Source organism: Aethalodelphis obliquidens, unplaced genomic scaffold (genome assembly GCF_003676395.1).
Source record: "Aethalodelphis obliquidens isolate GAN/ISIS:26980383/991018 unplaced genomic scaffold, ASM367639v1 scaffold2, whole genome shotgun sequence".
NCBI classification, from domain to species: Eukaryota; Metazoa; Chordata; class Mammalia; order Artiodactyla; family Delphinidae; genus Aethalodelphis; species Aethalodelphis obliquidens.
This window is the reverse complement of record NW_020837946.1, coordinates 14,144,375-14,172,027: the sequence shown is the minus strand read 5'-3', so window position 1 is coordinate 14,172,027 and position 27,653 is coordinate 14,144,375. Positions and strand designations below refer to the sequence as shown.

The 27,653-nt window shown below is 41.9% G+C and overlaps 3 protein-coding genes across 7 annotated transcripts in view; 1 reads left to right on the top strand and 2 right to left on the bottom strand.

Annotated features, from left to right (window-relative positions):
• Window positions 1-7,324, bottom strand: part of WDFY1 (WD repeat and FYVE domain containing 1) — a 47,065-nt gene extending 39,741 nt beyond the window's left edge. The window contains exons 1-2 of one of the 2 annotated variants that reach the window (XM_027120068.1): window positions 7,100-7,324; window positions 4,521-4,570 (exon numbers count right to left, since the gene is read on the bottom strand). In XM_027120068.1, the coding sequence (XP_026975869.1) occupies window positions 4,521-4,570; window positions 7,100-7,309 (260 nt within the window). In that variant the 5' untranslated portion in view covers window positions 7,310-7,324. The remainder of the gene's footprint in view (window positions 1-4,520; window positions 4,571-7,099) is intronic. The other variant, XM_027120077.1, reaches the window with a different exon arrangement.
• Window positions 7,325-10,523: 3,199 nt separating this feature from the next.
• MRPL44 (mitochondrial ribosomal protein L44) lies at window positions 10,524-16,927 on the top strand. Its single transcript, XM_027120092.1, has 4 exons — window positions 10,524-10,742; window positions 12,343-12,811; window positions 15,393-15,571; window positions 16,374-16,927. The coding sequence occupies exons 1-4, from the start codon at window positions 10,564-10,566 to the stop codon at window positions 16,543-16,545; spliced, it is 999 nt and encodes a 332-aa protein (XP_026975893.1). The 5' UTR covers window positions 10,524-10,563; the 3' UTR covers window positions 16,546-16,927.
• Window positions 16,928-24,541: 7,614 nt separating this feature from the next.
• The window catches only part of SERPINE2 (serpin family E member 2), a 72,513-nt gene continuing 69,401 nt past the window's right edge, over window positions 24,542-27,653 (bottom strand). For all 4 annotated transcript variants that reach the window (XM_027120021.1, XM_027120030.1, XM_027120003.1 and 1 more), the window contains exons 8-9: window positions 26,226-26,309; window positions 24,542-25,284 (exon numbers count right to left, since the gene is read on the bottom strand). In XM_027120021.1, the coding sequence (XP_026975822.1) occupies window positions 25,247-25,284; window positions 26,226-26,309 (122 nt within the window). In that variant the 3' untranslated portion in view covers window positions 24,542-25,246. The remainder of the gene's footprint in view (window positions 25,285-26,225; window positions 26,310-27,653) is intronic.

Sequence of the window (27,653 nt, the reverse complement as noted above, 5' to 3'; positions counted from 1 at the left end):
GGAACTAGGTCCCACATGCATGCCACAACTAAAGATCCCATGTGCTGCAACTAAGACCCGGCACAGCCTAAATAAATAAATATTTTTTTAAACTTAAAAAAAAAGTTCTCAAAAAAACACCCTAATCATCCCAAAATAGCTAAATTGAAGTAATTTAACCATCTTTAAATTGTAAACTGATATACAGGGGTTATTCAACAAAATGATTTAAAAGAATACAGAGTATAGCATATGCTACAAATTAATTAAGCCCCAGGCCTGATTTCTTTTAAACTCTGAACAAATAGTAAGTTTGGGGAAATCTGATTTTCCAGTCACTCTTAGGATCACTGATGCTATTTTATATCTTGGTAAATCACCAAACATTTGTGTTACCTACTACAAAGGATATTTTTTCCTAGTCTGACAGTACCTCCAGGGTTACCTACAAAAATGTGTAATTCTGGTAGCCTGGCTGGTTTCTATAACATTAAAATGTTAGCCTAAGAGGGAGAGGAAAGGATATGGTACAATCTGCTTTTATCAAATAAACAGCAGTTTCCTTCCAGCCAAGTCTCCTGAACTCTGCCCTCTTCATTACTGCGGCAGAAAGCAGCCTTTCTCCTTTGATAACAAAGGGGGGAAACACTAGATTTTTATTGAATTGATTATCTAAACTGAAAGGCAGGGAAACTAGCCTCTTTCTACAGAGGAGAATCAGACTGGTTTAAAAAAATTAAAATTTCCACCCCCTTCTACAGTCCAGGGAAGGAATCCGGGGCAGCTTCAAGGGTCCATGACAATGGTGACTCTCAGACTGCAGCCCGTGTCACAGGCAGACTTTTATCCTGGAGGGAAGGCCACTTGACTTGTGTGGTGCTTGCGCCAGCCCCTAAATGAATAGCGCTGCTCCAGAAGCCTGATGGCTGGGTTTCCTACCTGCAGATGTTTTCTTTTTTACTTGAGGAACCACTCTTGCTGTTATCTGTTCCTGCTGTTAGGCTTTTGTTAGCATCAAAATTATTTTTTGCGACCTCTGCGCCACCCAGGAGGGTAAAAGCTATCACAACCTTTGAGGAGCCGGGGCAGGAGGATAGGATGGAGTCAGTCAATGGAGGGTCCACGCAACACTGATTCTTGAATTAAAAATAAAAGGTTTCAAACTCTGTTCACAGCCTAGAAGTCTTGAAATGCAAGGTTAAACTAACCTAAAAGAAGCACCGTTGGGGGCCGTAAGGGAGAAGCCTGTTTTTCAATTCTGGTCCATGCTTCTTCATTCCTACCAGGTTTATTTGTTTATTGATTCACTCAGACTAACATTTGAGAGACCGCTGACCACATGCTTTCCTTCTGGGAGTCTGGAATTGCAGCACGTGTGAGGCAGAGGCTGCCTTCATGACCAACCCCTAGTGAAAGCCTTGGGTATTGAGTCTCCAGCCACCTTGCTGGTAGAAGGTATTTCACACATGTGATGTAACTCTCTGCTGGAGGAAGAGAGCACCTCCTGAGTTGCCTCCACAGGGCCAGGACTCTTGGAAGCTCATGCCTGCTTTCCTCTAGACTTCACCCCACGCCTTTCCCTTCATGGATTTTGTTGTGGGTTGTCCCGCCGTAATAATAAATCAGGACCGTAAGCATGACTGTATAATGACAGTCCTAGTGAGTCAAGGAAATTGGCGGTGGCCTTGGCGCCCCCTAACACAGCAGGGCAAAGATTTTTATAAGGGAAAACTTATGACTGACGTGACTTGTAAGTGACCAAATATGGAAATGATGAAAAGGCATAACTCGAAGACAGTTATAAGAACTTAGGTGTGTAAGTGACCCCCAAAATGGTATTATTCTATTCAGACAGGAGAAATTTCATTTTATTTACACACACACACATACATACCCAGACACAGTAAGCAGAGACATCTTTAGCTTCTGATGAGATTAAAGCAATTAAATGGAAAATAAATGGGAACGAAAACAGTAACAGCCAACACACAAAAAGCGTTTTTATCTGTGCCAGGCACAGTTCAAAGTGCTTTGCATATGAATTCATCTAATTCCCACAAAACCCTATGAGGTAGGTGCCTTTATTATCTCCATTTTGCAGATGAGAAAACTATGATACAGAGAGAATAAGTAACCTGCCCAGGGTCACACGGCTGGGATTCAAACTCTGGCATTCTGGATCCAGAATCTGTTCTAAACTATGCTATAAAAAGAAAATGATCTAACTAAAAGAAAATGATCTATCTAAAACGATAGCTCATCTTTAGATGAGCTAGCTAAAGAAAACTACTCTAACGACAGAGGAATAAATGCTCTCCCACCCAGGCTTCCCCTTTCTCACTTCTTCACTTTATTTTATAACACAAACGAAAGAGTCTACTTTTAGGCACTGCATGACAACAAAAATACAGTGGTTAACATTCTGGTTTTCTGTATAAACTAAAAACTTCCAGCTATGCCAGGTTTCCTCCTAAGCAGAACACTTAAAAATCAAGTTGTTTATTTAAGATTGTTTCCATGTGAACAGCTACTAAATACACAATTTTTCCTTTAAACCGTCTTAATATACTTAGAAATGTCTAAAAGGAAACAAAAAATTAAATAGCTGGTGTAACAAAAAAAAAAAGGAAGAGGCCACCAAAAATACTTTAAAAGTTGATTTTCTATAATTTCTATTATTTACCAGCCTAACAGCAACATCCTAAAATATCTTAAAACATATGAGATATCTCTTTGTTTGACTTGGGCCAGACAAAATTGAGTTTCTTGCAGAAATCAACCTTGGCCTACAGGCCCCTGAAGCAATAGTATTAGCACGCTTTTCTCCAAACCCTATTTTCCAAAAAATGAAGACAGCAGGCCCACAGCCTTAACTTATTGATAAAGCTTTTAATAAAGTTTTTATCTTTAGAAAATGCTATCTATCCTTTTCAACCAACTGACTGATTTTTTGGTGCAGTTCACAGCAAAGAAGTTCAAAAAGCAAACGCGTCTAGGGAATCAATTCCTGCTGCCTCACCACATTTCAGTTCTGTCCTGAAAGCAGAGTCTCATTTTCTGTTTCCCTTACCAGGAAAATGACTGCTGCGGTTCAAATTCTGAAACGTAATACTGAGGTTATTACTTTTATTTTCACGGTCTCCTGACCAGAAAGACAGTCATACTCCAGTGACTCAAGAATATTTTTTTTCACTTTACAAATGTATCATTCTACTTTGCATGCTCAAATATTCTAGTTCCAAAGTGCAAGCAACTGAAAACTAAAATTTAAAAATACTAATGAAGGTTTCATGAAGAATGAAGTTTAAGCAAAAGAGCGTAGGGTACTTACTACTTCAACAAAATAGAAATGAATGCATGTGAGAGTAGTGCCATTCTCTGTTAACCCTTCATGGCACAGTAACCCCTGAAGGTTTCTGATTAGACCCCTAAGCTCACTGCCCAAACCATTACCAATGACACCAGGTCCGATGGAATTAAGCTGAATACCCCACAATGGTTTATTACTCCCTGCGGGGGGGGATTCTCTGTATGTAGCTCTATCATATATATAGTCTGGTTTTACTGGGAAATAGGTGGGTATATCTAAATGACTCCAGGCAAATACATCCCAGAAGCTGACAAAAAAGAGGACAAAATATAAAGAGTATTCTCTCCCTGTGGGTTTCCACAGGCAAGCATCATGACAAGTAAACTCTCGACAAACTCTCAGGCCCCGCCCCAGACTTACTGAACCAGAATCTCTGTGTTTTAACAAGACTTATCTCCATGCGACTCTGACTCACACTCAAGTTTGAGAACCACTGTCTAGAGAGACCAGATGAACAAGTACATTAAGTCTGGAGCAAGGTTTCTCAACCTGGGCATTACTGACATTTGGGGCTGCATAATCCTTTTCATGAGGGTCTGTCCTGTGCGTCAAAGGATGTTGAGCGCCCTCTACTCACTAGATGCCAGGAGTACCCTCCCCCAGTTATGACAACCAAAATGTCTCCAGATATTGCCAAATGTCCCCAGGGGGAGCGGGGAGCGGGTGGAAGGCAGAATCCTAGCATTTTACACTTGCTGTCAGAGTAGACAATCACTGACACTGCCTGGACTCAGGTTTCCCAAATGTGTAGAACTAGGGCCATGGCAGAAAGAACTGGGGCCTCAGAGTCAGACCTGGGTTCAAATCGCAGTCCTATCATTTACTAGCTACGTGACCTTGGGTACTTACTCAATGTCCTTTGTGCCCCAGTTTTCTACATGATCAAATGCCCGTTACAATAAGATGCTTACACCAAATGTTCCATAAAACTCCCAGCGGGGCCTGGGGCAGCGCCTGCAATTAAATGCATTGCTATTTCTGCAGTGAAACAAATGAATATTCACACCACATGGGACAAATAAAGATTACAAATAGTCTCAACTATATAGGTCAAGCTTTAGCACCGATGAGTTTTCAGGCCTAACACACAAAAAAACAAACAAAAGCACATTTGACTTTTTAAATACTTTGAATTTTGGAACTGCTGATAAGACTAGGTGACCGAACTCACCTCACAGGGAGATGTGAGGATTGGATGCAGTCACGTACATTGGTCCACTTCTGTACTGAGAGAGGAAAGGGACTTTTAAAAGGTTAACTATTGTTATTTCTCAAGTACAAATTCTGATCATGTCATTTGCTTGCTTTGAACTCTTTGATGGTCCCCCACTGCTTGCAAACTAAAGTCCAAATTCTCCTGTCCTTTCCCTCTGCCTGGACGAGGGTCACACAGACCACTCCTCTCTCCAGTGATTTCTCCTCGGGGAGGCTTTCCTTGAAACCCAGCCCTCACCCAAGGATACTCCTTCCTCGGTGTCTCCCCAGCACCCAGGAAGTTGAGAGCACATGGCCATCTCTTCACCACACCACCCAGCCCTTTGGAAAAAACAATTTCAGCATCAGTTTTTTCTACCCACCGGGTCTAGCATGGGCCCAGCACACAGTAAGTGTCCAATAAATGCTTGTTTGATGAATTAGGGTGGTCAGTGTTCTATTTCCTCAACAGGCTGGTTCTATCAGGTCAGAGGCCATAAAATCAATGATTCCAAAGTTATATAAGGGCAGGTGCTATGACTTTTGATCCTTGTTCTATCTCTAGGGCCTGGCACTCAGTAAGTACAGTATTGCTAAATATAGAAATGAGTGAATAAGTAAATGACTGAAGAATATGACACATTTATGACAATGTAAAAACAAACCACCACATCCAACAACAACAAAAACCCCATAGCCGTGTGCTTTCGTAAATCTCATGAAGGGTAGCACCTCCTGAAAAGAGTGTCCTACCTTCCAGGACGGTCCATGGGCCTGAAACACAAATTAGAAACCTGAGGCCCCTACCCTCGCCTGGTCCAGTCATCTGCCAGGACCCTGCTGTGCCCCAGTGACAAAATGAGCTGATCTAAGGCTCCCCCAGAACACTTCAGTCCCAGAGCAGCTAAGTAATCACTTTCCATAAAACATTAATCAGCACTGCTCCTGGCCAATAATCTCAAATATTCGGCGACTGACCCAACACACGAATCATGAATAAAATATTTTACCGAATAAAGACAGATAACTTGTATAAAGCGTTGCCTGCATCTATGTTCATATCATGCAAATATCATTATTCTGTCCTTTGCCTGTTTTTACATTCCCCTCTTCTCCCTGTGGCTCACGCATCCCTCTCTCTCCCATTCCCATCCTGGTGACGCACCCACACCCAGGTCCCACCAAGGTCAGCTACATGTAAATTGCCAGGTCACAATAAACTCACTCAAAAGCAAAATGCAAAGGTCAAAGAGGCCCTGAGGGCTTCAGGTTTCCTCTTTCCATTTGGGACAGGCCCCCAAACGTACTTACTTCAAATGTAGATTACAAAAGGCCTCCAGCTTTAAGAGAACAGCAGCACCTTCCTTCTTCCAGAAAGCCTTTCCACTTTTGCAATATCACCATTTAAGACCACTCCTTGCAGCAAGGAAACGCAGTTTCTCTCAGTAACATCAGTCGTTTCCTCCAAATTCCCACAGTAAAGCCACTAACCTTTTAAACTTTTAGGGTTTAAAAGAATGCCAAAGTTTTAAAACAAATAAACCTCTCTCCAATCCAATCACACAGCCCTGGGAAGACCAAAGAGCTGGACTGGGGAATCCTGGGGTGCATTTGTGGCATCACCAGTATTTCTGTGCCTCTCCATGGGCCTCAGTTTCCTCTTGGATAGAATGAGAAAATCGCATCAGATCAGTGTTTCCCAAAATACGGTGGGCAAGACGTCTTGTTACAAGATACATTTGACTTTAGGTGACACAGATGAACATGTTTTAGCTTTTAGTTTAATTTCTTATGGCAAGTGATAACCGGTTTTCCATTAATAGTGCAAATATCAAGTTATCTTAAAAATAAAAGTATCTTTCATTATTCTTATTAAGTTTTTTCTTAAGAGAGTCACTTTTAGAAAAAAAAGAAACTATTTTGTAAATAACAATTCAGGTGGTCCGAGCTGCTGTGATAAAATAACTGATCTAGGGACCTGGTGTGCGCGACACAGAGGTGTAAACTCCAGCGTAAAGCAGAAAGAAGACCGTTGAAGCCCCGGGAGGTTTGTTGCAAGAAGGGAATCACTGGCACCGGGTCCCGCGGTAACCGGCCACCAGTCCCGGCTCCCAGAGAAAGCGGCTCGGAACTGACCGAGGAGGGGACGCATCCAGCTCTGGGAGAAATCCCACAAAGGAGAGTGCGAGGGGGGGCGGGAGTCCCAGACTGGAGGGACGTGGCGGAGATGCGGGTCTCGGGCTGGCAGAGCGCAGTGGACGCGGGAGGGACAGGTGTCCCGGACTGAAGGTACGAACCAGGTACGGCATACCGGGCGGGAGGGGCGCGGTGGGGGTCGAGACTAGGGAACCCAAAAGCGGGAACCCTGGACGGGGGTGGGGCCCAGAGGCCAGAAAGGTTGGCGGGGGCGACAGGCCGCGGGACCCGGGGGCCGTGGACGTCCCCACGAGAAAAGCGACGAGGCCGCCGACCCCACGGTCCCTACACCCGGTCGCCGGCGGGAGTCCGGGCCGCCCCCGTCGCGCCTCGGCCCCGCGCTCGACCCGCCGGCCCTACCTGTCCTCGCTGGCTGTGATCACGCCGTCCTCCTTGGGGATGAGCAGCGCGGCCGTGACGGCGTCCTGGTGCCCCTCGATCTTGCTCAGCAGCACCGGGCGGCTGCTCTGCGGCCTGGAGTGGATCTCGGCCGCCATGTTCGCACAGCGGCAGCGGCGGCGGCGGCGGCGGCGGCGGCGGCGGCGGCGGTCTTCGCGGCGGGCGGCCCATCAGCTGATGGCCGGGCGGGGACCTGCAGGTTTCGCTTTGGCTCCTCGGCGGTGAGTGTGCCGCACCGCCGTAAGCTCCCGAGTGCTGCCGCCAACGATCGTATTGGCTGGGGAAGACGCGCAACTAAAATTACTTGGCGGAGAGAGAGAGAGGCCCTTAGGGATTTGCCCGAGACGTGGTGAAACTCACAAAGGTTGAAAAGTAAAGTCATTCACCCAGGAGTGGATTGAGCAGTTGGCGGCGAAGAGGAATTGTCCCCCAAACCAGAGCCTTGGGAAAATAATACTACTACATTGTATCCATTCTAAGAAGCCTTTGTTTGGACCACAGCTCCATTTCAGACATGATAAAGTGTGAAAAAAATGAGTGCAATTTAGAATCTTTGAAAGGCACTCATTGAGGGGTGACTATATACCAAGCACTATCCCAAAATCTTTACACGGGTTATCTCAATACTGATAACAACCATAAGAGGTGGAGAGGTAAGTGCTCTTTTAATCTCATTTTGGAGATGAGAAAACTGAACCATGGAGAAGTTAAATCACTTGCTTAAGGTCACAAAGCTATGAGAAAGAGAAAAGCAGCCCTAGACCTCTAGGAGCTGGCCTGGTACTGTCAGCCAGACTTGGGTGTTGCTAAGAGCTGGCTGGGTGCTCACAGCTGGTTCCTGTGGAACATAAACGTCACTGAACCGAACTTGGGTCCATTAGGCCGCAGCGCAGCAAAGCCAACCTACTGACACCAGGTGGTGAAGGAAAGTACAGCGTTTATTTTCAGGGCACCAAGCAAGGAGAACAGGCAGCGTGCTCAAAAGACCCAACTCCCTGATGGCTTTCAGGGAAGGGTTTTTAAAGGCAACATTTGGGGTGCGGGTTGCAGTTTGTGGACTTTCTTCTGGTTGGTTAGTGGTGAGGTTACGAGTTATGTTTCAGAATCTTAAACATCAACCTCTGGTTCCAACTAGTCTGAAGTCTATGTGCTTTTGGTCAGCCTGTAGTCACCATCCTCCACCTGGATGGGGGGAGGGGTGTCTTAGTTTCTGCAGAATAGCTCAGAGATATGCATCAGACTGCTAGTCTCTTCCTTGAGGAGGAACAAGTACTCTGTTTTATGGCTAAACTATTGTTTAAGCTATCATTACTTTCCTTGCTTGACTGCTATTCCTTTGTTTCTATGTTCCTTCACTCCCCTAATCAGTAGCTGAGTCTGCTCTTTGGAACTCAGGGAACACCTAGTGACTAAAGCCTTTTTCTACCAACAAGAAACTGGGGACATGGAAGGGCTTTTTTGTCCTGCTTGGTTTCAATCTCCCCCTTTTCTTTAATACACCTCAATGAGAAACTTTCAATACAGAGACACTTCATTTAACATTATTGTGCTCCAACTAGATTATTAGATCATTTATTAGATTATTTCTCTCAAGTAATGGGATATTGCAAAAATACAGTTCCCTGTGCTTTCTTCCATTCCATTTATTTGATTGATATTCCATGAATTTTCAATACTTCACATTGCAGTGTAATAAAAAGACCAATCACAATCCCCTCTCACCTTTTCTTAGATAACTTGCTTCATCCAGAAATTCATCAGCTTGTTTTGTGATATGTACCAAATCCCTCTTTTCTTCTCTCCCTCCCTATAGGGAACCTTTTTACAAGCTGGAATGAACAGTTCAGATTCTTCCTCTTGAAAAGTTAAGCTAAGAGACCTAAACTGTTGTATGACCTGTCAAAGAAAAATAACAGCTAGACAGTAGTTAATAACAGATTTTATTTAGGAACTATTGTAATGAGGGAAAAGGGACCCCAGCGTACAACTGGAATCAATTCCCAGTATAGCATGGACAAGTGTGGATTTGAAGCCAAGGAGCAGGGTGGGTGGTCAGTGGGTGGAAAAGTACTAAGAGGAAACATCAGGGGTAAAGGAGGAGTCTGGCTAAACCAAGTTGACAGAACTCTTGCAGAAGGCAGGCCAGCGTGATCAGACATCACTGGAGGATAGAGAGGCTTATAAGTTTGATTAGATATCAAGGGTGATGAGATAATGAAGATGGGGGAGCCTCTCTAGACTGACTTAACAGGATTCTTGCTGAAACTGGGTGATGCAGGCCTGTCAAGGGGGGGGGACACTGGAACCTAAGATCAAAGGCTTGTTGAGGAGAGGGCTTACAGCAGCCTGACTGAACTTTGGTCAAGGGAGAATCTTTGCCAGATCCTAACATCAGAGATTCTTGAGCTAAGTAGTAACATGTTTGGGTCTGTGTTTCAGGGAGATGAATGTAGGTGAGATGTGTAGGTGAGATGTGCAAGGGAAGAGAGGAAGGTAAAAGACGGATTACAATGAAGGCTGATTACAATAACCTGGGAGAGAGGTAGCCTAAGCCATCAGGTAGCTGCTTTCAGTCTAAACTGAAAAAAGACTTGGCAACTAGACAAAAGAGGGTGTTTGTGGAAAAAGGAACAACTGAAGACATAGGAGCCCAATCTGGGTGAGGAGGGATTTTAACGCCATTAACAAGTAGAGACACCACAGAAAGAGGTGCCCCTTTCAACATCTAGATGTTCTGCACCCAACTCAAAATTTGATAATTCAGACAAGATTTCCCTTGTGATTTAATATTAAATTTAAAATATATATTTACAGTTTGGTAAGAAAGCAATATGATGATATCGCTAAAAAGTGAAAGATTAAAAAAAGACGTAAGTCCACTGTTCCCATCTTGATGTAGTTTTTTCCATTCTTTCCCTTTTTTTTGCTGTAAAAAAGTTTGTACTTAGTTTTTAAATAAAAATGTTTATTTTGGATAAATCAATATGTTTTAGTATAGGGGTCCTAAAACGAAGGCTTCTGGAGACATGCCAGGTAAATATTTTCTCATAAATAGTGGCTAAGACAGGTTGGTAAGAAGTGTTTTCTTTTTTTGAGAATTTAAGTGTTTTCTTTAAACGGGAAACAACTTTTTTGTTTTACTTTAATTAGAACGGAAGGAACGAGAGCAACTGACAGGATGAAGAAACTTTTCCAGAAATTCCTGCACCCAAATACCCAGCAGGCCCTGCTCCCCCAAGATAAATTCCCAGGCGCGCAAAAACACCAACGTTTGCGCATGCGCACTAAAGCAGCCCAGTCGCCCCACCCGCCGCGCGCTGGCTCCGCCCCGACCTCGCTCTCCTACCCCGGTTCCGGGGGAACTGAGTTACCGCGACGCTGGGCCGACCTTCTTCCTTCCGCCGTCCATTGCTTTCTTCTGCGCGATGGCGTCTGGGTTGGTGAGGCTGCTGTTGTGGAGGCCTCGCTGCCTCCTGGCACCGGCCGTACCTGTTCTCGCCCCGCCGATTCGGGGAGTGAAGAAGGCATTCCGCGCCGCCTTCCGCTTCCAGAAGGAGTTAGAGCGGTGGCGCCTGCTTCGGTGCCCGCCGCCGCCCGTGCGCCGGTAGGAGCCGCCTCAGGACGGGGTAGGGGTGGCGGTTGGGGACCCTGGCCTCCCCTCCCCGCAGCTTCGGCCCGGCGGCGGGAAGGATTGCTCATTGCTAGTGCGCTCCTGGCTTGACCCTAGTTGTGCGATAGGGACACCCGCGGGACGTGGACGCGTGGCCGAGGCAAAGGGAATGGTGGATTTCTGCTAAGGGGTTGGGCGCGTGGCTGCCCGCGACGCTTTCGGAACTCCCATTTAGAATCCGAAAGTTGTGGAAAAGTTGTGAGAAATGAGGCCGGCTGGAGGGTAATCTTTATCTGGGCTTGGGTGTTGTAGCCCCTGCTTTGTGATGATGCCTGCGAATTCTTTGGGTACGGACAAGAGGGAAGAAAGCACTCTACAGTATTGCGATTTAGGGCAAGAAAAAATTACACAATCACAAGTCCACTGTCCAGAGGAAAAGGAAAACGGTTTGGCTTTAGGTTTCTGCCGAAATTAACCTTGTTCCAGTAGTAGAAAATCTGGTAGGAATAGACGCAGATCTTTATAGCTTCAAAAAAGACCCTACTATGCATGAGGTTTTGCACCTTTTTCTCTTTAATAATGTGTCTTTGACATGTAGTTGTGGCTGTACAGGTTGATGCACCGCACTCTTTTATGACTCCATTTATGGTTGTTTGATTTCCATACTGTTGCTATTACAACCGATGAAACAGTGTACACCTGTTAGTTACATCGATGTAACAGCTTTGAAGTTATTACTGTTTTGGAAATTTCGTATGAAAATTTGATAGGTACTTTAATGTTGCCCTCCAAAAAAAAAGGTTGATCCGGTTTATACACCTACCAGGAGGTGTATACGTGTTCATAGTCCTGTATACTCTCCACACAGAATATTAAGTTCTTTCTAAAAAGAAAAATAAAATAATGTTTCTTCTTAATTCACATTTGATTATTGTGAGGTTAGTCACTTTAGGCTTTTATAGGTGGAAGAAACTTTATGGATTGTATAGATTATATACATCGTATGACTTACAGCCCATATCTTTATACTTTGCTGCACTTTTTTACTTAAAAGAGTTTTATTTTCGATTTATTGTCTTTATTTTTAAAAAGACCTATTAATAATTCTTGAGAATGATTATGAACTTTTAACTTATTTGTAATATTGATACTAGATTATTTAATTGCTCATTTAAATGGTTGTTTTCAAAACTTAAAATAATAAAATACAAGATAAATATAATATACTTACTGTTTATGGGTTGACCCTATGAAATTATAATTTGTATTTCATATCTAAGTATGAAGCGTAGTCCCATTTAGAGCAGAAGTAAAGAACCTAAAAGTTAGGATAATGGCTTAGTCTCTGATGTTGAAGAACCACTTTGATGTGGCATTTGACTCAAAGGGAAAATTAATCTGGCAAAGAACCACAAGTAATCATGTGACATAAGTTTTAATTTTCAGAAAATCAGAGTCTGGAATTTGAATGAAACTCAGTATTTTTAAATCTTCTTTATATAATTAATAAAATTGCATCACAATGAAAAATGTTTGCATCATAGTAACATCTTGTTGTTCTCTTTACCATCTATCTTCTGTTTTACATTTTCAGTTCAGAGAAGCCCAACTGGGATTACCATGCTGAAATGCAAGCATTTGGCCATCGGTTACAGGAAACCTTTTCCTTAGATCTTCTCAAAACTGCATTTGTTAATAGCTGCTATATTAAAAGTGAGGAGGCCAAACGCCAAAAACTTGGAATAGAGAAAGAAGCTGTTCTTCTGAACCTTAAAGATAATCAAGAACTATCTGAACAAGGGACATCTTTTTCACAAACTTGCCTCACACAATTTTTTGAGGACGCATTCTCAGACTTACCCACTGAAGGCGTTAAAAGTCTAGTTGACTTTCTCACCAGTGAGGAAGTTGTGTGTCATGTAGCTAGAAACTTGGCAGTGGAGCAGTTAACGTTGAGTGCAGAATTCCCAGTCCCCCCAGCTGTGTTAAGGCAGACTTTCTTTGCAGTGATTGGAGTCCTGTTACAGAGCAGCGGACCTGAGAGGACTGCACTTTTCATCAGGGTAGGTGATTGTTAATTGCACACTCTGGGACATGCTTGAGGTAGACAGAAAGAAAAGTTTCTTTTTATACTTAATGTCCTTGCTCTGTGACCTTGGCAGGTTACGTGTGAGTTTTTCTCCCTGCCCAAACTGAGAAAGACCTAAAGCTTTTTTATGGTAGTGTCTTAATTATTCCAGTTGTCTCTTACTGAGGACAGCATCAGAGGTGAATACTAAATTCTGGGTTGTGAGTTCGTAAGCACTGCAAGCCATGTCTTTAGCTTTACATCTTCAGGTACAAGGGTAGTGCCTACATGGTAGATGCTCAGTAGATGTTTAGTGAATGAATGAGTCCAAAGAACACTATTGGAGGGGCTAGTATGGTTAGGGAGCTCCATGCTTAAGTACTAGCTGCTGTTCTGTTCTTCTAAAGTGATAAAATCTTGGATTTCTGAGTCCGTATGATGTATACCTAACTCCTTGTTAGCCAGTAGCTTGGCTAATTAAAATAATTAATAATTGGTATGACTTAACTCCACTGTCCTTTTAGAATTGTTAACTGGGAGAAGTTTCATCCTTTGCTTTTGGATGAAAACATGAGTTTTTGGTCTTTCTTACATAATGCATAGTCCAGGCAGTCACTTCAATTCACAAAAACAGTCTTGATTCAGACCTTTGAACCTCACGTGTTTTAAACCAGCATCCCTTACTGTTGGAATCTATTTATTTAGTTTTGACACTGATCATTTTGATCAAGAAGGATACCTGTGTTGACCAACACTCAGACTTCGTTCATAGATGAGACCTGTCTTCCTCCTTCCCCAACCAGGGCTTATAATAGGTAGACTACCTGTTTGCCTTTGGGAAGCAGGTATGTTAAGTGACCCCTCTGGAGTGGGAGCTGAGGGAAAGAAGGAAAGCAGAAGATACTTACTTGATGTCTGTAAACTGGTTTAGTGCTTTCTGAGCCTGATCAGTGTTTAAAACAGACTCTAGTGAGCATTTTGTTCCCTGCTGGAACCTCGTAACCAGGTTCCTTTACATGGGTGTTGGCTGTCAGCTTCTAGTTTCCTGGGTGGGATTCCTCCCAAAATGACATCCCTTCTGTGTTCCATGTCAGGCCTTAAGGATTTGTGTCTCTCTGAGATCAGGTGCAGACTTCCACCCCACCTCTGCAGGCAGCTTCTGCCCGCCTGTTGAGCAGGCATGTGTGTTGGCTGCCCGTTGACTGAACATCACTTGCCTCAGATTCAGAAGCCAGTGGACCCTTTGAAGCCCTCTAGGCTTAAGGTGAAAAGGGGAGCCTCTCCTGCCCCTTCCTCCCCCTGCAATTAAATAGCTTTTCCTAAAGAAATTCTGACCAAATCTTCCCTTGATTTCCATTCTCTCCCTATCACTATAGCTTATGTAGAGGCTAGAACTGCCTAGTGTTCAGTCACCTTTTTGAAATTTTCACAGGGTAGTCATGAGACCATTTTGGAAATACTTGTTTACCATATTTTAGTGCCTCTGTTGACAGTTCCAATTGTAGATCCTAGTAGAGTCAGATAATTCAGATAGCCATGTCTAAGTCAAGGGCTTTGATATCTCCCGTAGTAGAACTGACTGCATTGGTGATACAGTGGTGAGTGTGGCTGCCTTCCATAGTAGAACTGACAGGTTTGAGTTGTCTTATTTCATTCATGTGTCCACCTAATATTTATTGTCTGCTGTGTGCCGGGCACTGTGCTGAGCACTGAAGCCCGAGCTTAGTAGCATTGGATCCTTGCCTTCAGGGTCCTACTCACAGCTCATTAGAGGTAGAGTGGAATGTGGGCGGTGCTCCCACTTATTGTAAGGAGGAGAGGGAGCTCAGGAGGCAACAGCTAACTCTAGCAGGGCTGGGGAAGCTTTACGGGACTGACACCTGCCCCAAGAAGGTCATTCCAGGAAGAAACCTTGAGGATGAGCTTCTGCTCTAGGACCTACAAGTAATTTTGTGTGGTCAGATCATTTTGTATCTGGGGAAATGGGAGATGGGTCTGGACCTTTTAGAGCCAGTGTGGGGAAGATCTTTTGAAACTGTGCATCAGTATTACCATCACTGAGAACGTGCTAGAAATGCAGACTCTCAGGCAACACCTCGGACTGCTAATGAGTATCCCTGGGAGTGTGGCCTAGGAATCTGCTTTAACTAGGTCTCCAGCTGATCCTTAAGCACCCCAGAATTTGAACAGCACTGTTTTTAGCCATGCTGAGGAGTCTGTATTTGATGGTCTAGTAAAGGCTGATGTGGAGACAGCTGGAGAAGCTCTGGGTAGGAGATCTTCATGATCAAATGTGCATTTACTTGTTTATTTTGATTTACAGTATTAATTTCAGGTGTGCAATATAGTGATTCAATATTTTTATAGATCATACTCCACTTAAAGTTATTATAAAATATTGACTATATTCCCTGTGCCATACAATATATCCTTGTGGTTTATTTATTTTATACATAGTAGTTCTTACCTCTTAATCCTGTTAAATTTTTAAATTTCTATAAAGAATGTACCTTGAATTATGGTCCTTATTTTCTTTATGCTAATTTAAATGTATCAGTTATATTTTTTATATGCAGGACTTCTTAATTACTCAAATGACTGGAAAAGAACTCTTTGAGATTTGGAAGATAATAAACCCCATGGGGCTACTGGTAGAAGAATTGAAGAAAAGGAATATTTCAGCTCCCGAATCTAGACTTACTCGGCAGTCTGGAAGCACCACAGCTTTGCCTGTGTATTTTGTTGGCTTATACTGGTTAGTAAAATTTTAATCTTAACTTCATAATATTGATCAGAAGCCTTAAAAACTGACTTTTCACAATTTCTTATTATAACCTCTAATTGCATTAAAAGATTTTTTAAAAATCTCATTCCCATGGTTATCTAGTCACTACTTCCTTTCCTGTATAGTAGCTTTTGTTAACCAACTATTCACTGTAGAATTTCATGGAGTATCTGCTAATATAAATATTTCTGTAAAAAAATTTTGACTCATAAGTATTACAGATTTAACCGCAGTCCACACTTGTAACAGCTTCCATTGAGCCTAGAACTGGGAAAGAAAAGAAACTAAACGTTGTCCACCAAAAATGTATAATTCACCCATGCTGAGAACATTTTTGGTTTCTTAGTAACAGTTGACCTGCCTCAAATTGATTTCAGGTGGATTGAAGTGTTAAATGTAAACTGTGAATATCTAAGGTAACTAAAATTTAGGTAAATATTTTTCTGATCTTTATGTGATGTAGGACTTTATAGGTATGAAAGCAATGGAAGACATCACAAAGGAGAAAACTGATAATGTTTTAAGAAGTTTCTTCTTTAGTTTTAATTGAAGTGCAAAGCAAAATGAGATACTCTTGCTTATCAGATTGGCGAGCTTTAAACACATCCTTTATCAGCAGTTCATACACTGATGGTAGAAAGAAAAAAAAGCGCAGTATTTGTTACTTCTGGTGAATATTGTTGCCAAAATTAGATCAGGCAAAACTGATTTGTGCACTTTGTTTTATGATGCACCATGTAATTTTAGTTTACTGTTGGGTTTTTTTTCCTAGTGATAAAAAGTTGATCGCAGAAGGACCTGGGGAGACAGTAATAGTTGCAGAAGAAGAAGCTGCTCGAGTGGCACTTAGGAAGCTCTACGGGTTCACCGAGAATCGCCGGCCCTGGGACTATTCCAAGCCCAAAGAACATGTGAGAGCAGAAAAGACCATCACTGCCAGCTAGCCAGCCAGCCAGCCAGAGATGTGGCAGCCTGAAATTTGTAAGCAAAACAGCGAGACAAATGTCAAAAGACATCCAAAGCTGGACATTTTTTAAATTGTAAAGAAATATATCTTATTCCTCATACTGAGTTCCTAAAATTAAACAAGTATTGATATTTATCAGGTCACTTTTCTTTTCTTTTTAATCACTTTTGTTTTGTCAAAAGTCTTTTTTGTTATTTTTCTGATAAATTTTAACTAAAGTTCTTGATTTTATTATTGTAAATATTTAACTTGTACAGTTAGGTGTATTTTATTCCCTTCTAGCTTTGAAGTATCATAATTTGAATATATGTTTTACGTGAAGTTTGCTGTAATGCCAATAAAAAAGTTACTCTTTAAGTGTTTCATTGTAGCTTAATTTGCTATACCCAGGTTAGTGAACTTTGCCTCCCTAGTATGACTTTAGCTAAAAAGTAATGTTACAACTCTTAACCTTTAGAAATGTAAGGGGCTGATTATAATAATTAGGCATTTACATGAACTCTAGATTCTGTCTAGGTTTAAAATTCTGTATACTAATTAATTTCATAGTTATTCAATAGCTATAAAACGAATGGCAGGGAACATACGTTTTATGCTTTTAAAATAAAACAGAAATCAAAAGCAGCTTAAAATGTTGAAGCTAATGGAAAAATAGGGTATGTATTTATCAATTAGTATTCCATAATCATCATCATACCTACCATGTACCAAGCACTCTTCTAAGTATTTTATTATAACACGTTTAATTCAGTAGAGGACAAATCTTAAGAGTGTGTCCTTCTGGTTCTTTAATCCTTCGTGTTCAATTCAGTAATCCTGCAAATTCCCTTTGATTTATTTCTTTTCAACTTTTTGGCAACAGTAATAATTTTTAGTTTCAGTCTGCCAGTAGTCACTCCCAGAGGTTAACAAGAAAAGTGGGAGTTGAGAATAGAAAAGTGGTAAAATGTTTAAACTGACAGCACTTTTGCCATGAAATCTTTTTTATAAGGGAAGATGAAGGATCTTTGAAACTCCTTTCCTGAGACTGGTTAGGAAAGTGGACTTAATGTTATATGTAAGAAGGCTCACAGCTATGACAGCTAACACAGAGACTGCATTTGGAGGGACGTTTGAGAATGACCTAGTTGGCAGAATTAGTAGGCTAAATGTAAACTATTTCACCTTTCTTTTGAGAGTAACTGCAACTCCTAATAATTCAACACAGGGATAGAGGACCAAATCCAGTAGTAAAATGCTACTCTTATGCGTATCATCCATGACAAGTAAACCTGACTTGATAAGCATCTCATTGACACCATAGGAGGAAAGAGATTATAGAAAGTTTCTGGGACGCAAAAGATGGTACATGTCCTCCAACCACTTAGTCATCCAGCATGTGCAAAATGTCAGATTCCAGCTAGAGCAGTGTTCTAATTTTATTTTAGTTGAATATTTTTTTGAAAAGTCTGGAGAACTCAGTAGCAAACTCAGTAAAATCCTTTTTTTCCCCCCATAAATTTGTGCTGATATTTCTCCTGTTGAGGGTAGTTTGTAGGACCTTAATCTACAAGGTTGGAGGGGAACTATCCTCAGGTTTTCAAGCAAATCTAGCTCTAGTTGATGAAAACTGCTTCGCAAGAGATCCAAATGCCTTGAAAAAGAATGATTTCAACACAATTCTAAAGTCTTAGAACCTAAATTAAGTTACACCTCTTAAAAGCACCCATTAAAACATGATGGACTAGAACACAGAAAACAAATAATATGCTTTTGAAACACTTCTGTGTGAAATAGCTTGAAACTTGGAACCAACCTGGACAATTACTTAATTTGCTGTATGAGAATAAATACTGCATAAGTTTGATGTGTGGGCAAGAGGAACACGTGGGTCTGAGGGTGTTGCGAAAGGGGGTTTGTACCCAAGAGCGTTCAGTGACCATTCGGAGAACTCCTGTTTGACTAAAGTCTAATCCATGTTGAGAAGACAGTCGTTATGACCATAGGAAGTTGGTGGGATATAAAAGCACTGATGCTTAACCTTGGCAGCAGAGACAGACATTTAAAGTCATTTGCTTTGAAATTCTGACACTCTTTCCCACCCTCCAGTTTCCTAAGCCCAAAATACAATTGCTCCAAAAAGATTCCTTAGCCAAAAATGTTAAGATTGATATCTACAGACTCAATTATACAAGGCTTATTCTTTTTAGTTCATATTATGTTTTTATTATATACATATGTAAAATAGGGCATATTATTCTCAAAAGTGTTTTATATGGCCATGAGAAAGTATTACTAGAAACTAGTAAACTATTATCCCAAGTAAGCATGGAACAAATGCAGCTTTTTGTGTTCAGCATGTGTTAGATTTTGGCCACAAGGTGGTGCTCTAACCCTACTTTCAGTGAAGTAATATATAAAGCGCTATTATGGGGAACACCATTTTCTCCCTATACAGGAAAGACTGATTACATTTGATTACAGTGAAACATGACTTTTCTAGGCCCCTTACGGCTATAATATTTTATGACTATTTCTGCAGAAGCTAGTTTACCTCTCCCCTCAGGACGTAAAGTTAAGAGTTTCATGTATGAACAATTCATTTCTGATGCCAAGGTATGGATGTTTGAGCTCTTTTATCTTTACTGGAAAGGGAGAATTGCAGGGCTGCCATGGATAAAACTTTGAAAAGACTTTTTTCCCCCTCTTTTTATGATGGCAGAAAATGCACTGCAGAGGCAAGGGAATCTCACTGTCCATCTTGACACTTCATAAAACCAGATGTGGACATTCTTCTCACGGGGGGGTGGGGGTGGGGGGGGGTGTGTGTGGTCCAGCTCACAACTTTCCCCAGCTGAGGGTGGCCCCATGCTGCCCACGTCTGCATCCTTAAGCCCGCTTTTTCTCTTCCCCTCAGCAGACCCCTGAGTCTTCTCTCAGTTGGTAAAGCCCTCCACCATTGTTGCTAGGCCCTAGAGCTATGGTTCGCAACTTTGGTTGACTATCAGAGCACTTGAAAGCCACAGTTCTCTCTGTAGGATACCAAGACTGATGGCTAGATTGAATCGCATCTTGCAAACAGAGAACAATTTTTCCAGGAGAAAATTCATGCAGTCAAAAATCATAATCACAAGCACACACGCTCCTGAAAAAAGAAAGCTGTCTGTGCTTTCCACTCAACGCTCATTTGCTCCTGTTCAATGGTCCGGCTGCCTGTTAGTGCTCACCGATACCAGAAGACTAAGGGTTTTAAGAAAATTTTCTGAGAGAAAAATGATTGAGAAAATTAAATACATTAGCTTATTCCCCCTTCAACTGAGGAAGAACCCCATTAATTTGATGATTAACAGAACACCGTTTTACCATATCTGTTATACATTAAAATTGCACAGTGAACTAGTGAGTTTGTTTTAATGAGTTTTGCAGGAGAGATGAGTAATCAGGTCATTGTCAGCTAGAGAAGGACATTTCTAGTCAGAGGAAGGGTTTACTTGATAACACTTTTCTGATAACATTGATAACACTTCCTCTGAAGTGTTTCTGATAATACTTCTTCTACATAAATTATTGATATCAGCGCCTCCACAGCAAGAAAACATGTCAGCAAGGGCCAGGAGATACTTACCAGCAGACGTTACAGTTAACAAGACACATACAGTCAAAAATTAGCTGACCATCCACAGATAAACTTGGCAATGGTGACCATTAGTTAGGCCCCAGACAACCTGCCACTGGGACTCAGGTTTTGGTCCTGGGATTGTTTTTTGTCTAGAAAGGACAAGCACAAAAGTCTGCCACCCTTCCCTTTACCTTTGGTAGCTGGGATTTTAAACTGCAGATGGTAGAGTATAACGTTAAGGGATTAAACAACTCATTTCCATTTTACTACCTCATATACAACAATTTAATCTGCAAACAACATACCTGATATCGTGTAGAGCAGTGGTTTCTCATTTAGCAAATTTCTCCTTTAAATGACAACATCTGCATCCTTTTTTCTTCAAGGTTTGGAAGAGGGTCAAAGGGGCAGTTTGGGGAATCTTGAAAGAAACAGGGCTTTGGAGCCAGTGGTGTTGTCCACTCTTTGGCCGCCCGAAGTGGACTCTTGGTAGGACACAGTGTGTTTCAGCATTCACGGGAGGTCAAGGACATAGAGGTCGTCCAGCAGCTCACCCAAACCTCGCCTCTACCGGGCAGTCACCGCCGACCACATTTACTCTGCCGGCTCTGAGCAAATCCCTGCCCTTCCTCCTTCAGTTCTTAAGTGCCTTAATGTGGAGCACATGTGTCCTTCAGTTTTTTATTTTCAGGAAAACAAAGAGCTGCGGGTACAAAAGCCACTCCCTTGTGGCTTTCTGTAAAGTTCTCTTATGATTGGCATTTTTTTCAGGTCACCCGTCATCATTTCCTTTTTAGAACAAAGACTCGAAGGCCAACAAGACATAGCGCTTTCAACTTATTTGGGTCAGTGCCTACTCTTTGTTTTCACTGTGTCTCAGGCAGAATTGAAAGTCCCAGCACTTCCCTGGTGGTCCAGTGGGTAAGACTCTGCACTCCCGATGCAGGGGGCCCTGGTTCGATCCCTGGTTGGGAAACTAGATCCCGAATGCATGCCGCAACTAAAAGTTCGCATGCTGCAACTTAAGAAGCCTGTGTGCCACAACTAAGACCTGGTGCAGCCCAAATAAGTAAGTAAATAAAAATAAATTTAAAAAAAAGAATTGAAAGTCCCCATCTCATTAAGTGTCAGAGGAGTGAGTTTACTGGCCGATGTCTTCAGCTTTTCCAGAAGTCTACCATTTTGTTACTTTAGGGAAATTACAGCCTGTCTCCTGTCCGAACTCAGTATGACATCTAATCCACGTGTAGATTGTTTGCTCAAATAACTACATAGCAAATAAAGATTCTGACACCCAATTCCAGTGTGTGTGGGTTTTCCCTACACCAGCTTGGTGTCCTACAATTCAACTCAATTCCGACACTATCTACCCGGAGAGAGTATCATCAGATTCCATAGGTTAAGGGCTCAGGCCGGTAGGACTGCCTCCCACCTCGGATGCCAATTGCAAGCCCAGGTGGTTACCTGGGCTTCTGACCCACTGGCTATGAATCAGAGGTTTCCATGACCCCCTCCTTGGGTTCGATGAATTGGCTAGAGCAGCTCATACAATGCAGAGGAACATCTTATTTACTAGATTACTGGTTTCTTACAAAAGGATATAACTCAGGAACAGCCAAATGGAAGAGACAAATAGGGCAAGATCTGGGGGAAGGGCAAGGGCAAGGAGCTCTCAGTGAGCATGCCGCTTTCCCTGTATCTCCATGTGTTCAGTTCACCAACCCAGAAGCTCTGCAAACCGTCATTTTGGATTTTCTCAGAGGCTTCATTTCATAAATACAGCTGATTAGACCTTTGGCCATTGGTGTGAACCCCTAGCCCCTCCCCCTGTCCCAGGAGGTCAGGGGGGTGGGACTAAAAGTTCCAACCCCCTCCAATCACGTGGTTGGGTCTCCTGGCGACCAACCCCCATCCTTAGGAGCAGGAAAAGTTACCTTATTAACATAACAAAAGACCCCTTTTTTGTGTTCCTCACTTAAGAACTTCCAAAGGTTTTGGGAGTTCTGTGCCAGAAATGAGGATGAAGACCAAAGATATATTTCTTACTATAGATCGCAGCAGCACAGCAAACATGATCTTCTACCCCAGGTATGTCATTTTTGTGGCAGTCTCCATATTTTAAATGTATTCGTTTCCCTCAAGTAAAGGAGTTTTCATAAACTTTATCATTTTGAAGACAAGGCCGACAGACCCACTAAGTATATCAAAAGATAAAAGTTGAATTTTAGAAAAATAATAATTTGAGAGGAAATTTTTCCCCAAGTCCAGAGATTATAAACAGGGTCTAAGAGTCAGCCAGGGTCAGAATCTGGGTGTTGACTGGTAAGTGTAAAAAGTTAATAAACAGAAACTGCTATAGAGTCTGGAGACCAGAAGGGAGAGCTCTCATGCCCTGTGAAGACAGTTGAGTCCAACAGGGAAAAGACAGACTCCTCTTCTTTCCCCGCAAGGACTCAGCCAATGGGAAGCCATGAATCCTTTGTTTATCACAGCCGCTCAACTTTCTTTTCTCCTCTATAAAAGCATTTCCTTCTCTTGCCATGGGGGTGGATTGTACGAGGCTCCCCAAAGTTGCAGACCCCGAATTGTAATTCTCTGCTGATCCCAAATAAACCCATCTTTGCTGGAGAAACACCTGGCATTCTACGTGTTTTAGGTCAACATGAGGAGAGGCTAAAGGTGAGTAGGTTGGGAGGATCAAATGAAAAATAGGGTATATATATATATATATATATATATATATATATATATATAGTCTGAGAACCTTCATATTATGAATTTTCCATGAGATGTTTCCAAGTTTTGTATATCATAAATTTGAAATGCTATAATCTATTGAAGAGGCATTCAGAAATGGGACCAGATACCTCAAAATTTAATGTGGCCAGTAAAATTTGACTAATTATTTTACTGGGGAGCAGACTACCTGTATCATGTAACAGGGCCACTATATTGAAAGGCAAACTCTTCCGGTCCTTTCTGGAATGAGCAGTGCTGGAGTCAAGAGCCCAGGGATCTAGTCTTGACCCTGCAGCCACTTTTATATCCTCTCTCCTGGACTAATGACCACTTGATCTTACTTCCACATCTTGTAAATACACTTGCAATAGTTAGATACTTTGCTGGGCTAGGATTCTCTCTTTCCCTTCCAAAATCAAGTCACTTAAGGAAAGGACATATTTGTCTTTGTACCGCCTGGTACTTGGTACCCCAATAGGTATATAAACGAATGAATGAATGTATAATTCTCAAATTACTGCTAACACTATGCCTTTTTTAAACTATTCAAAATAATATAACTGAATGGGATCAGAAAACTGGAAAAACCAGTAAAACTACTTTGGAGGCATTAATAACTATACTAGCATGTTTGCTAGAATGCAAGTGGCCTCAGGTAACCCTTCAAAATAATTTTTTGGCATTTACTCTTAAATCAGGAAAATAGTTGCCCCCTTTCTCCATTCTCTCTTGGTTAACCAAGGTATCCACACTTAAATAGTTGCAAACAGCAAAACTCAGTCCACTTGATGAATAAAACTTACAAATGGCAAACTGGTGGAGAGTTGAACATGAGGTTTAAATGTATAAAGAGAGACGAACAGAGCTCGAAGGTTAAAAAAAAAAAGTTCAAAGTTTTGATAAATATTTTTAAAAGCATTCTGATTTAGATAAGACTACCCCAATCTTTAGGAAATTAGTAAAAAAACAAACAAAAAAAACCAGGCAAATAAAAAATGGTAACATTAGAATTGTGATGAGTTCTCCAAAAACACAAAAGACCAAAAGCTTGTCATTTCAAAAAACAAAAGCTCTGGCCTAGCATCAAAAATGAAACAGTCAGGGCTTCCCTGGTGGCGCGGTGGTTGAGGGTCCGCCTGGCGATCCAGGGGACACGGGTTCGTGCCCCTGTCCAGGAGGATCCCACGTGCCGCAGAGCGGCTGGGCCCGTTAGCCGTGGCTGCTGGGCCTGCGCCTCCAGAGCCTGTGCTCCGCAACTGGAGAGGCCACAACAGTGAGAGGCTCGCGTACCGCAAAAAAAAGAAACAGTCACTGTTCACTAGGCAACTTCTTTCTACTCTTGCTACAAAATCCCTACCTCTGCTGAGAAGCCTTGGCCCTCACCTGAGGAACCGCAGCTGACATCAGAGATGCATTTACTGTGACAGTGGCTCTCCGGAGCGATCTGTAACCTGGCGAGTGCGGGGGCAGGGAACAGTGTCTGATTGCTAGGTTTAGAGGGAAGGGAAGGGAAGGCCAGGGGTTTCTTGCTGTTTGCCTAAGTGCAAAGGTTTACTAGAAGAGGCTGAGGTACTTTTAAAGGCTATTTCTTTTGTTGTATTTTCAAATAGCAGAGAAATGGCTTTTTTTTTTCTTCTACTACTCATAACACTTTATTTTTACTTTGTACAAAATACAAAAATGCAAATCCAAAGAGTACAGAACAGTAGTGACAGGCACACTGCACAACAGCAAACCTTGTCTAGCAAGACATTAGTTTTTTAAATTTTATTTTAGTGAATACATGCATTATATAAAACAACAACAACAACAAAAACACACAAAGAGCCTAGAGATTTCGCTATTTCTATCCCCAAAGTAATTCTTACTATCAAGACTTTGGATGAGACAAAAAAAAAAATTTAAAAGGCCAATAATATTTTTTCATATAAAAGTAAGAGCTACCATAAAATGTCCTTTTTTCCCTCCCATCACACTGATTAATTTTTTTTCTGAAAAGCCACACATATAAACAAAACAAAACAAAGATCCTGAACTGGACAGTAAATACTCAAGAGGGTTGTTGACCTAGGTAACCACTCAGTAGTTTAAAGAATCTTTTAGACATTTTGAAGCCTTCTGTTCGTTTCTCAGTACAGTGTTCCAGCCGTCTTGCCCTTTTTTCCCTTAACGCCTCCCAGAACAGAAACACTGCATCATTGAGTCTCTGTTCCTAAGAACTAGTTTTTAAAAAGAAAGTAATGTACAAAAATATTTAACAGAACTATGAAAGATGTAGGAAAGGAGTCTTTTCTTCATAGCAAAGTAGTCTTTGCTTTGCATGGTTCCTTCTGTATACTCTTCAGGGTTTGTTTATCTGTCCCATGAATAAAACAGCACCTAGAGAATTAAAAGGAAACAACACATAACTCTATAAAAAATGATCCTTCAAATAAGATGGAAGGTATATTTAAGGGGAGGTTTCTGGGCTGTGTTTAACCCACTGCTCTTAAGCAGTGCTGTCCAATAGAACTTTCTGCAGTGATGGGAATGTGTGTATCTTCATCGTCCAATATGGTAGCCATTGGTCACATGTGCCTACTGAGCCCTTGGAATGTGGCTAGTGTGATTAAGACACTGAATGTTTAATTACATTTCATTTTAATTAATTAAAGTTAAAAAGCTAAGTATCCACGTGTGGCTAGAGGCTCCCATATTGGACTGTTTGGCTCGGGAGCACACGAATTACAACAATGAAGATGCAATGAGATAAAAGGATAAGGAATTAGCTTACGTCATTGATTAAAAGCAGAGGAAAAGTTAGACTATGTTAGTTTCTACTCTGTACCAACATGACGACAACGTCTCCACAAAGACAGTCTTAAGTATTCTTCCTAACTGTATTAAGAGGTAGGAATTATTGTTATTCTAATTTTAAAGATGAAGCTAAAGGACAGAGCCAACTTTGAACCCATGACTCGTGGAGCTAAGATAGACTGAATGAACAATTCTCAGGTCATAACCGCAGGGTGCCCTTACAAAGGTTGAAGACAGGTAGCTTCCTGCAAAATTTACCTTCTGCATTTATAAAAAAAACCAGTAGACGTCTCGAGGGCTGCAGAGCTCTCGAGATGTTAACAAAACAAAACAAAACCTAAAATCCTGTGTTTGAAAAATGCCATCACACTCTGTAAAAACAGCCTGATTTTCCTCTTTCTGTGAGGGGCGTGGGTACATTACTGAAAGCGTTGGCACTTGTTGACACATGGGACAAGGATTAAAAGCAGCACTGCTGGAGTTAACTAACAGCTAGCGAAAAACGGAGGAGGAGAATCACTTACCTGTAGGATTATGTCGGATGAAAAATAGAAAAGGTCTGTCTACTATGAACCAGGGAGGCGATGACCTTGCAATCAGAATCGCAGCTGTGGGAGGAAAAGGAAAATACATTGTACGCCCAGCATGAGGCCAGCAAGGCAGCATGTAATTCAAGGCAGGACATGATTCCTGTCCCACAGGCTAGCCATGTAATAACAGGTCCAGTGGTCACCACTGATTGCACACCTGCCATTGGCCAGGCCCTTTCCATCCTTCCACATTTAGTCCACACAAGCCCCATCTCCTTTAATAAACGTACTTACTCCTTGTAGGGTTTTTATTAGGATTAAATGAAACATATTACAGCTCTTAGAACAGTGTTTGTCACTTAATAAACACCCAATGCATATTCACCATTATTATTAGCTGTTTTTCATTCATACCATCTTCCTAGCTGATGCCTGGTCCCTGGACCTTTTAGCTTATCCAAATCCTGTATCAAGGACCCACTCACTTCTCATCCATTTTGTCTGTGCCTTCTTTGAGCACATCATCTAGACTGTCCTCTCACTGGCAGTGTAGACTGCTCATCTGGGACCTACTACCTTATACTGCTGTTCAACTCGAGTATCTGGTGTAGACGTGGGACTTAGAAAGCAAACTTATTTCGGCTTATGGTCTTACACATGTTTACTCTGCTGTTTACCAATGGTAGCTTTGATGTATAAGCCAGTGATAAGGCCTTGCAGGAGGGTAGTTATGGACTGAATAGTACCCCCTCAAAACCTGTATACTGAATCCCTAACCCCAAATGTGACTGTATTTGGAGACAGGGCCTTTAAGGAACTTTTTAAGCTTAAATGAGGCCATGAAGGTAGGGACCTAATCCAATAGGACTGGTGTCCTTATAAGAAGAGAGGGAGATGCCAGGGATGTGAGCACACAGAGAGAAGGCCATGTGAGGACACAGTGAGAAGGTGGCCGTCTGCAAGCCAAGGAGAGAGGCCTCAGGAGAAAGGAACCCTGCCAACACCTTGATCTTGGACTTCTATTCTCCAGAACTGTGAGAAATAAATTTCCGTTGCTTAGGCCTTCTAGTCTGTGGTACCTTGCTATGGCAGCCCTAGCAGACTAATACAGCAGGGCTGGCTTCAAGCGCATGTGACCTGGGCAGTCACAAGAGCCCCATGCTCACGATGGCCCTGCACTTGGTTTACTGCTCTGCTATTGCTGTGTTGAAATTCTTAATAAGTTTTGAACAAAGGGCTCCATATTTGCATTTTGCATAGGGTCCTGCATCTTAAGTAGTCAGTTCCGATAGTTACACCAATTGGCAAAATTGCTCAACAACTTTGGCAAAATTTAGGTATCACTTTCTAGGTCTTTGTTTTAAACCCTATTTTAAAGGAATAAAAAATAAATGTTTATTCTAGAAAGGCAATAAAATGTCT